Here is a 12,347-nt window from a genome sequence, read left to right on the forward strand (position 1 = left end):
GATCATTCGTACATGCATCGGATAATGATGTGTTGTTTTAGATAAGAAATAGGGGATATGCAAATTTGAATCAACTGTGAAGAAAAAATACTGAACATTTTGATCATTGGTGAAGGGTGTTATTCTTGCCTAACCTTTTCCAAAAATACGGGTGCATTTAAAAACTCTTTTTAGCAGATTGATTTTGTAAGATTTTAAAAAGAAATACATAATTACAAAGTGAAATACACTTTTAAAAGAGAGGGCAGAAAGATGAGCTCATCTTAAAATTACCTTTCCATGCATATTTCAACATCATAACATGAAACCAAAGGCAAGGCAAGTAGGTAATGTGTTTTCTGATTTCCTTTTCTTCCCTAATAGGTAGCACCATGTGAGCTTCTTTTAAGGTGGGGGGTTTCTTAGTTTTGAATAAGAAAGGTAATGTAGAGCAGGCAATTCTGGATTACAAAATACCTGAATGTTGGCCATATGGTATAGAATTTGTAGTTCAAAACATCTGGAAGGTACTAGATTTGTATCACTAATTTAGAAGTTCAAATGTATACCTTGTATGTTTGCTGCACAAGAAAATAGGGTGTAAGTTGATTAAATAAATAAAATTCAGAGCGTGCTTTGAAATAATTTTATTTTTATTGTCTGTAGTGGCAAGAAATCAAACCTTATTAAATGTAACATGACTGAATATAACTAAAATCCCAAATTAATTAGCACATTTCTCATCTGTTGTGGGCATACCTTGATGAATACACCATATAATGGAACTACATATTATAAATATAATTTCAATGGTCATTTTTATAGAAGTATTGTTTTGAGAATGTAATATGCTTCCTGTTTGTATAAATAGCCCTTTGCTGTGCAAGTTAAGAAAAGGCATTATGAATTGTCTTAGTGCCATTTTTTTCAATTTGTTCCCTAATATATTTCAGAATCTATATCTATTTTACTTTAAAGAGATTAATAGGTCAAGTAACAAAATAAAAAACTATTTGTTAATAAGTGCCTGTTGTCTTATTAAAGATACCAATGAAACTAGAAAACTATTGTTTCCCATTTTATCGAAACCATAAGGCTGTGATTATTAGCATTAGATCATACCAATTTATTAAACCAACTTCAAATTATGTGAATTAACCTTCCCTTGTTCCAAAGCTGGTACTATAACTATATATGTTTTGGTTTGGGCAGGATAAAAATCAGTGCTTAATTAAAGCACAAAGAGGTAGTCTTTGGTTAATGACCATCTGTTCAGTGACAGTCAAAATTTCTGCAACACTGAAGAAATGGTATTTAAGGTCTAGTGTCTGTAAAGTTAGGTTTTGCAGCTCTCCTGGCAGTCATACTAGTCACATGTAAGAATTTGGGCCAGTGCTTCAGCCCCAGTGCTGGTTTTGCTACAGTTGCCATTTAGGGGGTGCCACCTCAAACCCAGTGCCAGCCTCAATCACCTCTGCTAGCCCTTCCTGTCCCAAATGACCTTCAACTACTCGTTCTTCCCATTGCTAATAAGGTGCCCTGTGAAAGGCAATTTCTGGCCACACCAGGCCTTCTGCCCTTCCCCATATTACACACATGTGCAACCTTCTTATGATACTTTGGAAACCCTCAGAAACCTTGTGAAGCAACACAAAGAGGCTGTGTACAATTTGGAGTACATGCAATTTGGAGAAGAGCACACACCGCCTTGTTAAAGATATGTTGGGCAGAGCCATTGGAGCACAGGGTAGCAAGAATGGCTAAGCTTTGTTCTGGGGTGGCTGGCTTGAGGTGGCACACCTTGGTAGTAATTGGGCTGAAATAGAGGCCTCAGGGTGGCAGCAAGGTCTTTTCTTCAGCCCAGTGCTGCTGTTATTACCACCACGGAGTGCTGCTATGTAGGGTGGTCAAAAGAGGAGAGATGAGGGACAAGATGAGGGGGGAGTTCAAGAGAAGGCAGTCTCCTACCTAAGGCTCAGGGCAGGGATTGACGAAGCTAAAAATGGCTTGGATTGGGGTCGGTCCTTACCTAATAACTGCTGGAATTTGGTTAATGATGGCAATAGGGACTGCCAGGATTGTCCTTGCTATGTGACGTGATCACGTGATGTTGTGCTTTATAACCACATTGCTTAGCAACTGAAATTCTTGTCCTAATCACTGTTGTTAACTGAGAACTTACCTGAATAGAAGAATGATTTTTCTGTGAAGAGCACTGATGAGTGAGATTTTACTAAAAATTACAGTCTTTGATTAACCTTGCACTGTTCCTACATTTTTCACTTACCGTATTTTTTGGAGTATAAGATGCACCAGAGTATAAGATGCACCAAGGTTTTGAAGAGGCATTTAAAAAAAAAAAGGTAGGTAGATAGAGGAATAGAAAGAGAGAAAGAGAAATACAGTATGTAGGTAGGGAGAGAGATAGAGTAGTTAGTTAGGTAGGTAGGTACTGTAGATAAAGGGATATATAGAGAAAGAACTAGAGAGAGAGAGAGAAATATAGTAGGTAGGTAGGAAGAGAGAGAGAAATAAAGAGAAATACAATAGGTAGGAAGAGAGAGAGAGTAGGTAGGTTGGTAGGTAAAGGGATAGAGAGAGAAAAATAGAGAGAGAGAGAGAAATACAGGAGAGAGAGACAGAGATAGAAATACAGTAGGTAGGTAGAGAGAGAGAGAGAGTAGGTAGGTAGGTAGGTAGTTAGATATTTCAGGTGTATTTATCCATGTGCTGGAGAAGGAAATCGCTGACAATCTGCAGCACCTAAGACTTTGTTTCTGCTGGCACAGCACTTGATCAATGTAATTCTCATCAATCACTCTAACTAAAGAGCTTTCCAAAAGGAAAAAAAAAGTTTTTGCACTCTGCAAACCTCCCCAAAATGGCCTGTTTTTTTTAAAAGGCATGAATAGCCTTTGAGGGGCTTGCAGAGTGCTCCTGGGAGGTGTGTGGGGGATGGGTGGTCAAAAAACGAGCAAAAAGCGGCCCATTTTTTGCTCATTTCTGCCCTCCCCAACCCCCAGGAGCTCTCTGAAAGCCTTCATACGGCTATGCATGGCCATTTTAGTGAAGAGGCGGGGCTTTGGGAGGCAAAAATGCTGTATTCAGTGTATGACGTACCCAGATTATCTGCCTCTTTTTTGAGGGGAAAAAGGTGTGTCTTATACTCCAAAAAATATGGTATGTCTATCTACCTGAGCTGTACCACTCACAATTGCAGTATAAAAGAAGTAGGCTGGGAAATTTGTCTTTGATTTAGAGTCTTTCTAGTATGATTTCTTGAACTATGAAAGGAGGAATGAATACATACATACACAAAACTTATTTAAGAATACCAATATTGTCTAGACTGGGCCTCCTGGAGCAGTGTTGCCATCTAGATAGAAATAATACCAAGTCTTTTTGGGTGTTGGTAAAATTAGTACTGTATTGTATATATATCTAAAATTAAACTCCAAATTGCCACCTTTTAGTAACTTTGTGTGTGAGAGACACAGTTATATATGTGTTCATAAATGTATTTTTTTCTATGTATCTGCTAGCGATGCCACACTAAAAACTGGCAGTGCTAGGGCAAAAAACTGCTGCTAATTAAATGTAGTTATCTATATGCTGCAATTCAGTAACAAAATATAACAATAACACAAATCAAATATACTGCACCAGGGAATGATAGCTTAACTATCCATTTCTGAGCTGGAATCCCAGCTCTCAAATCAGACTCAAAGTGGTTCGCTGTGGAAATCAGATCTTAATAGCTTTTCTGAATGCCAACAGGGTTGGTGCTGATGTAATCCTAGGGTGTGCTGTTACGCAGAAGGAGATAGTAACTGAAAGACATTTCTTCATGTTTGCAGATGTTAATGCTTTTTTAGAGGGACCTTTCAGATTTATTTATCAGCACTGATTCCTCAATACTGTGTGAGGGTCTTCCAATGGATCATTCCCTAGGAGATTTAATTCCAGGCTTTGAACCCCAAATGGCTACTACTGCACGTTCCACAAAGTAAATATTTTTGAAATCCTAGATATATAGTAATAGCAATAGCACTTAGACATATCCCGCTTCATAGTGCTTTTACAGCCCTCTCTAAGCAGTTTACAGAGTCAGCATATTGCCCCCAACAATCTGGGTCCTCATTTTACCCACCTCGGAAGGATAGAAGGCTGAGTCAACCTTGAACTGGTGAGATTTGAACTGCTAAACTGCAGCTAGCAGTCAGCAGAAGTAGCCTGCAGTACTGCACTCTAGCCACTGCGCCATCTCGGCTCTTAATTTAAATAGATAATTAAAATATAATTCAATTTTTAAAAAATATATATTAACAAAAGCCTACACTCTGTGTTTTTCTTCAGATCCAGCAGCAGCAGCAGCAACAACAGCAGCAGCAACAGCAGCAGACCTCAAATAAGCGTCCCAGTAACAGTACCCCTCCACCAACCCAGCTGAATAAGATCAAGTACTCAGGGGGACCCCAGATTGTAAAGAAAGAACGACGGCAAAGTTCCTCTCGTTTCAACTTAAGCAAGAACCGGGAGCTTCAGAAGCTTCCTGCCCTTAAAGGTGAGAACAGATTTTCTGGGCAGGGGCAACGGGTTGTTAGGAAGATTTCAGCAGAGGAACAGATGGCTTTAACAGCCATGCTAATTTGAGTGGCTGTAGTACAGGAAAGAAATACCTCTTGAGTCTGACAAGATATCACACTGCATTGCATTGTATTAAATTTTCCAGGGATTTGTCATTTAGAAGATATAAATAATTGTACTTATTCTCTCATGTGGTTAAGGAATTTACAAGGAGAGCATTGCTGAGACAATTAATCAGTCAGAAAACTGATGATGTGTAGTAGTTAAGGTTTAAGGTTTAAGTACCCACTAAATAATGATGCAGCTCATTGCATGATTTGGGGGTCAAACATTCTTAGTCCATTTTTTTCACAAAGTTAGGATAAAATGAGAGGAATTTCCTTTATGGATCACTTCAAGCTCCTAGAGATGGTCATAAATAAACTATATTATGGATTAGCCAAATTCCATACTCAGCACAAGTTGCTTCCATATATTTGCTGAGAAGTAAGGTAGTAAAGTGTATGAAAGATTTGGCTGTCAAGGGCATTTTGCCATGCGAAGTCCCTGGAAATCTCTATGCAGAAGATACTAGGACCTTGGATGGATCTGCCTCGTGCCTGGGATGTCATATGGGTTTTGTATTTGCATGCCATCGTTCCCATGCAGGAGACAGACTGTAACACCTCATTGCATGAAACGGACTAAATACTTTTAAGAGGTAATACATGTATTGATTGTGTTGAACCATATAGTATTTTGTGTGAGCTCTCGGTGCAGAAGTTCTGTGTCTTCGGCAAGTAGTATTTCCTTGCCATGAGCTCATTTGGTTTATCATAAAGATCATCTTCACAACCAAAATACTGAGGCCCTGCCAGTGTTACCTGATGGTTGTGAAAGAAATCACAAGTAGTACTGCTTTAATTATTTACTAAGATTTAAGGTGTGGTTCTGAAGGAAACATGGAATATTTAAGGTGTGGTTCTGAAGGAAATGCATGGAGGATAGGGAAATGAATTGAAAGAGACCTGTTGAGAACAGAATTGTTGACTAGACAGATGGACAATTAACTGACTTAGGAGAACTTCTTTTGATGATAAATAGTACAGATAAGTGATACATTTATTACTTGAAGTACTACAATTGTTTTATTTTCTCTTGCTACTATTAACTTATATTCCATGGCTGTTTAACCTATTTTGCAAGACCATTTGTTTCCCTGTTGGATAAGAGAGGGGCTGGGTGTAGGAGATAAAACTTAAATTCCCACATGGTTGATAACTGGAGAGCAATATGAACATCTTATCTATCACAACAATATTGCCTGTGAGCCTAGGGAAAGCAGAAGAGACCTTATAATGGTTCAAGGAAGAAGAAGAAAAGCTGCTATGTGGTCTTTTTGGATTTTGGAAGATCAAAATACTTAGAGAAGAAAGGAAATATTTTTGTCTTTTATCTTCTCCCTCAGATGCTCCTCCTCATGAACGGGAAGACCTCTTCATACAGAAGTTACGACAATGCTGTGTCCTCTTTGACTTTGTTTCTGACCCACTCAGTGACTTGAAATTCAAGGAGGTCAAACGAGCAGGACTCAATGAAATGGTGGAATATATTACTCATAATCGGGATGTTGTCACAGAAGCTATTTATCCTGAAGCAGTTATCATGGTAAGTATTGATCTGCTTCTTGCTGCTGCTCCCAGTAAAGCATCTTAAAAGAGGGACATGCAACTTTTTTTCAACTTCAGGATACCACTGTACCTTCTGGCTTATGACACTTAAAAACAGAAACAGGTAGAATTAAAAAATGATAAGGGACCAAAGACTAAGACTTATAAGAGCAGGCTAAGGGAATTGGATATGTTTAAATTTGAGAACAAATATAGTAGCGTGCAATAATAATTTAGGAATATAAAAATACTTTCCCAGTTCTTGAAGGGATGTTACCCAAAAAGAGGCCAAACCTGTTCTCTGTCATCCCAAACCATAGGACAGTGATCTTGAATTACAGGGAGTTGGTTATCAGTTGAAAAAGAATAAATTCTTAACAATAATACCAATTCAACAGTGAGAAGTGATGAGCTGCCCTTTTCTTGAGGAGAAGCTAAACAGCTGGTTGGAAACCAATCCCTTTTGTTGGAATGCTTTAATTTGGATTCCTATGTTGAAGAGGGAGATATAATGGCCCTCTCCTGTTTTAGTTCTATGAAGTCCCAAATCTTTTGTTCTGGGGGCTCACTTAAGCTCTTTTTATCCAGCTTTTTAAAGTGTGGAAAAGAGATAACAAAGTAAGCTCTAGCTCCCCTTTTCCACTTCAGACTTCTGGCAGAGCAATATGAAATGGTATTGAAGCCATCTTTGGTTGAATGAAGTTATAGTGAATCACAAAGCTTGTGTACCTAGTTACATAAAGCTGTTGTAGTTCCACTTCATACATTTTTGTTGAGACAAACTGGTGAATAGCTACAGGTAGAACTAATGTCTCTGATTCCATATTTAGAATTTGACAATAGTTAAAGAAGCTTATGAATAACATTCTAAAGGGGGAATTGGCAAAAGCAAACACCTAAATGTACTGACTAGATGATATTAATCATTTCTTGATAAGCTGAAGGTGATGTGCATTAATAGCATGAGAGATGGGTACACAGTAATGCATAGAAATAACCAGTAATTCATGGAATATTGAGAATGTTTCTCATTGCAGACTTAGAAAGTTTTTTTATTTTTAATGAAGATTTTTCCTTCCTGGAATTGGGGAGCGTGTATGACTCTAGAGACAGTTAATATTTGGTTAGCAGTTTTTTAATAAGGAGGAATTGCACTGAGTCATTGAGTCAATCTGCAGAAACACCTCAATTTTATTGTCACATTTCTCAGTTTTCAGTGAATCTCTTCCGGACACTTCCACCATCATCTAATCCTACAGGAGCAGAATTTGATCCCGAGGAAGATGAACCTACACTAGAAGCTGCTTGGCCACATCTCCAGGTAATAAAACAGTATTTTGCCATGTTACAATCCCTCTTTTCTCCTTATGGAAATGTTTAAGCAACACTTGAGTTAGTAGTTATTTAAGGTTTTTTAAGAGATTTTTTTTTTAAAGAAGAAATTGGACAACCATTTCTCTGAAATTGTATAGGGTCTCCTGCTTGAGCAGGGGATGGGCTAGAAGACCTCCAAGGTCCCTTCCATCTCTGTTGTTCTGTTCTATTCTAGAAATTTGATGTTTAGAGATGTTGCTAGCTCATATGAATTTAAACATAGTGGTCAATGTGAAGATTGCATCATATTGCTGGTCTTCTATTCAAATGTTTTGGCCTTTTTGCCCAGGAATAGCCAACTTTTTCCAATATGATTATGCCCATTTATTTGAGTTCAGCTGTTAGTTTGCAAAAAGTTATTTACCCTGCTTTAGATAATGACCTACTGCTTCTTGGATCAGTTGAGAACTAGCTTAGATAAGAAACTATGCAATTTTCTTTCATCAGCTGTGGTGTGGCATCAATTTAGTTCTAAAAGGGGACTAAAAATGTTCATGGAGGATAGAGTTTGACACAATCAATATTATTTGTTGGATATATAAAGCTGCCAAATCGAGGCAATCTGGAAAGCATACAGAATTAAAACTGTGTATTTGCCTATTAAAAGTATATTTAAAAGAATAAAAATCCTTCAATATGTTTGTTAAAGACAATCAGACCCTTATAAAACACTGTATAAAAATGCAACTATAAAATCCAATTGATATTATACAATGCATTGTATAATATCAATTGCATGCAATGCATCATCCACCGGCCAGGATCACAAATTATAAAGATGTTAAAGAAAATACAGGTTATAATACAGATTGTAAGAATGCTCCTGCCTCTTTTTTTACAGCCCTTGGAGGTACATTCTAATAATAATTGTTGAAAATTGGTGGTGTTATTTTTAGTACTTAATACTAAATCAACTGAATTCACTCAGACAAACTTGGGGTAAAGAAGGGATGCCCCGCCCATGGATGTGATTCAGCTTTACTAAATCACCCAACCCACTACAGTTCCCTTCCCACCCAAAATTCCCCAGCCCTGCTTGAGGGGAGTGGAGGAAATGCTTTAATGATTCCCATAAGAGCTATTTACTCAATACTTTGTCCTGTACTTTTCACCGTGTGGGGGTGGGTGGGTAAAATTGTGATTGTCACAAAAACTGGTCAAGCAGTACATAGTTTTGTTTCTGCTAAAAATATAAAGTTTTTCTAGGGTGTAATTCAGATTGGAAAGTGTGTGACTCCATAATGGATTAATGTTTTATATTTACATCTTCAGTCTAAATCAACAGACTGTCTTAGTCTACATACCACTTCTGCTTTGGCATTTGTTCAAGGAAGGGTTTCCATTTGCAGACTCGGTTATTTTTGTACTATAGAAACACAGCCCTCAGAGTTTCTACTAGAGAGAATGAACAGCCATTGGTATGAAGTAGAATAAGTAAACAGTAACAGAGTTGGAAGGGACCTTGGAAGTCATCTAGTCCAACCTCCTGCTCATGCACAAGACCTGTACTAGGGATTCGAACTGCTGACCTTTCTGATCTACAAGCTCAGTGTCTTAGCCACTGAGCCACCTACACCTGGTCTGCTATATTGAATTTAAAAAAATCCAAAGGGGTTAATACTTGGATGGGAGACCACCGGGAAATCTCAAGGCCCTAAGCCTAGTCTGTGCAGTTGAGAAAATATTCTAGAAGACAGCTAATCTTTTCACCATTGTTGGCAGGAAAAAACAAATACTTCCCTGAAATATGCCTGAGTCAAACTCACTAGTCATACTTGACTTGAAAAATATATATATATATAATTTTTCTATAATAATTTTGTAAATAATGGGTTTTTTGTGTCATTCTTTTTTTAGCTGGTATATGAATTCTTTCTGAGGTTCTTGGAGTCTCCAGACTTTCAACCAAACATAGCCAAGAAATATATTGACCAGAAATTTGTATTGTCGGTAAGTAATCATCATTTCCTTCCCCCCGCCTTCCTTTTAGCCCCAGTTTATTTTGCACCTCAGTTGAAAAGAAGTGATGAGGAGAGTGCAGAGAAGCAGGTAGAAATCTCTCTTGGAAATTCTGTAGTAGATAATTCTGTAGCTACAGATCCTATAGAAGATAATTTTTGGATTATGCTGCTGAGTTGCTTATTTTTCATTTTAGCAATAATTGACATAAAAAGAAATGTAGGCCATCCATGATTATTTTCTTTTGTATTTAGTTTTACAGATAATTTACCCTGATAGTAATATGTATTGTTTCCTAATGATTTTTGTTGTTGTACAATCAGTTAGATGTTTAGACTGGACCTCTAATTTTATCCACCTATTGAGTCATTCCCAAAGAACTGGGATAGGCAGATGTTGCTTGATATTCTAATTATAATTATTACTTAATTAAATTTGTATGCTGCCTAATTTTTAATGAGTCTAGGTTGTTTATGACAAAAAATTACAATAAAACCAAAATCATTAAAAAGTGTATAATTTTTCTTGATAACGATAAGGTTCTTATTTATTGTTTTAACATTTTACTGTTTTATATGTTTTTTTAAAAATTATGACTGTAAGCCACTTTGAGTCGTCTTGGTGAGATGGCTGGCATAGAAGTCTAATAATAAATAAAAAATAAAAAATAGATGAATACCTTGTCATATGAAAAGGGCAAAGGAGGCTAGAGGTACAAGATACTGTACTTGTTGATGTAGTATTTCTCTATTTGTGATCCATCCGAGTTTTAAGTAAAGTCACTTCATAAGAATTGCAGTTTGTGCACTTTTGGAGTCTTATGAAAAACTTCACAGTTTGTTTTCTGGGTAATTTAGAAATCTTCATGGCTAAAGATGTTGTTGCCTCCTTGCGCTAACACTTTTCAGCTGTGCTTATCTCCAGATTGTTAACCTAGCACACGATAAGAAATCTGGAGTAGGTTGGGATTATGGATTTTACTCAATCCTCCTTTTGCAGCTGCTGGATTTATTTGATAGTGAAGATCCCAGAGAACGAGACTTTCTGAAAACAATTTTGCATAGGATTTATGGGAAGTTTTTGGGACTCCGAGCATATATAAGGAGACAAATAAACAACATATTTTATAGGTAAGTAGTAGTCATAATAGGTAACTATTTACTTACTAAGTAGTTGAACTATCTTGAATGAGGAGGTGAGTTGAATTAGCTCCCTAAGTTAAATGAGAAGGTAAAAACCTGTTGAATAAGATGATGTTGGGCAGGGATAAGTAAGCTGAAATACCCATAGCCCTTTGCCATTGGTTATTCTGGCTGTACCTGGGAGATGAAGAGATAAGTTACTTAGAGAAATGTGACAATATAATTTTTAAATTGGATTAAAAAAAAAACTACTGATAGCAGCCAGGAATGGCATAGTCTAGTTTGTGGGCATTGGTTTGGACAGAGTAATTTTAAATTGGATACAGAATCATATACCAAATAAATCTTTCATCTTGAGGTAACATTCACCTTTATTGTCCATTTATATATTGCCTAACTGTTCAAAAGATGGCCTTACTGTATGAAGCATCTTCTTAGAAAAATCTCTAAATCAGAGCTTCAAATGAAAATCTTCAAATAGCTGGGCAGAACTTGACAGAAGAGTGAAGAGCAGAGCTATATTCTTATTAGTTAGAGTTCCTCTTTTCAAAGTTCAGCGCATTTTCCATCACTCCACTTGGTTCTTTTTGCCCCTTCTAACATCCTGTCTCTGGGTCTTCTAGTCTTAATTCCTTGTTTAAACATTATCATGTCCTTATATATATATATCTGCTTTGGAAACAGAAGAAAGTCAGCAGATGTGTTTATTTGGGTTTTCTGCACTAGAAAATGAGAATCATATCACCTATCTCCCTGAAACCTGCTTCTTAATAGCCTAACACATGCCTTCTCTATGTTCCAGGTTTATTTATGAGACAGAGCATCACAATGGGATTGCAGAATTGCTAGAGATTTTAGGAAGGTAAGATAATTCTGCATTATTCTATTTTTTTTATCAGCAGGTTTTTTTTTTGTAATTTTATGATTACTGCCAGGCAGTTAGGTGAGTTTCCGTTTGTCATGTTGCAAGAGGCTTTCCCTCCTGCACACCATGAATAATGCCATTGAGTTATTTATTATCAAAATTTATATGCCGCCCAATCCCGAAGGACTCTTGGGGAATTGTGTAACAATATTCTATAGGATATCCTGATGATGAGGCAACAGCATGGAGGGAGTTGGGAACAGTTGTTTTATATATGTGTATACACAGATAAACACAAGTCCTTGGTATTCATGATTCTTTCCTTTCTCAGTATAATCAATGGATTTGCTTTGCCCTTGAAAGAAGAGCACAAAATGTTCCTCATCCGGGTCTTGTTACCATTACACAAAGTGAAATCTTTGAGTGTCTATCACCCTCAGGTAAGGCATTCATTATGGTAATATGCAGTACATTCTGTAAGTGCTCTGAAATGACAGGTAGATTTGCTCCTGTTTGCCTGTCTTTAAATTTTAGAAGCATTGCTTCTAAACTTTTTGGACTTTCTGTAGGGAAGCAGTTTGCAACTTTGTCCAGAACTCCTGCTTTTGTTTTTCCGGTACACTCCCTCAGGTTTTCCAGTTGGCTTCTCAACTCCTAATATTATTTCAACTAATGTGATTATATTAGAACTGTAAGATAAGACCTCAACAAATTAGACTAAACGCCTATCTAATGGGCTATCTTGCTTTCCCAATAGAAAAAGTATGCATTTGTTCTAAAGATGCCATATAA

General features: G+C 37.0%; 1 protein-coding gene across 5 annotated transcripts in view; it reads left to right on the forward strand.

The window, feature by feature from the left end:
* Positions 1–12,347, forward strand: part of PPP2R5D (protein phosphatase 2 regulatory subunit B'delta) — a 52,012-nt gene that overhangs the window by 15,012 nt on the left and 24,653 nt on the right. For all 5 annotated transcript variants that reach the window (XM_014052365.2, XM_014052367.2, XM_087717637.1 and 2 more), the window contains exons 3-9: positions 4,336–4,543; positions 6,014–6,213; positions 7,426–7,536; positions 9,447–9,539; positions 10,548–10,678; positions 11,493–11,552; positions 11,887–11,995. In XM_014052365.2, the coding sequence (XP_013907840.2) occupies positions 4,336–4,543; positions 6,014–6,213; positions 7,426–7,536; positions 9,447–9,539; positions 10,548–10,678; positions 11,493–11,552; positions 11,887–11,995 (912 nt within the window). The remainder of the gene's footprint in view (positions 1–4,335; positions 4,544–6,013; positions 6,214–7,425; positions 7,537–9,446; positions 9,540–10,547; positions 10,679–11,492; positions 11,553–11,886; positions 11,996–12,347) is intronic.

This window comes from Thamnophis sirtalis, unplaced genomic scaffold (genome assembly GCF_051295495.1).
Source record: "Thamnophis sirtalis isolate CommonGarterSnake01/CBP01778 unplaced genomic scaffold, rThaSir2_p1.2 scaffold_6, whole genome shotgun sequence".
NCBI classification, from domain to species: Eukaryota; Metazoa; Chordata; class Lepidosauria; order Squamata; family Natricidae; genus Thamnophis; species Thamnophis sirtalis.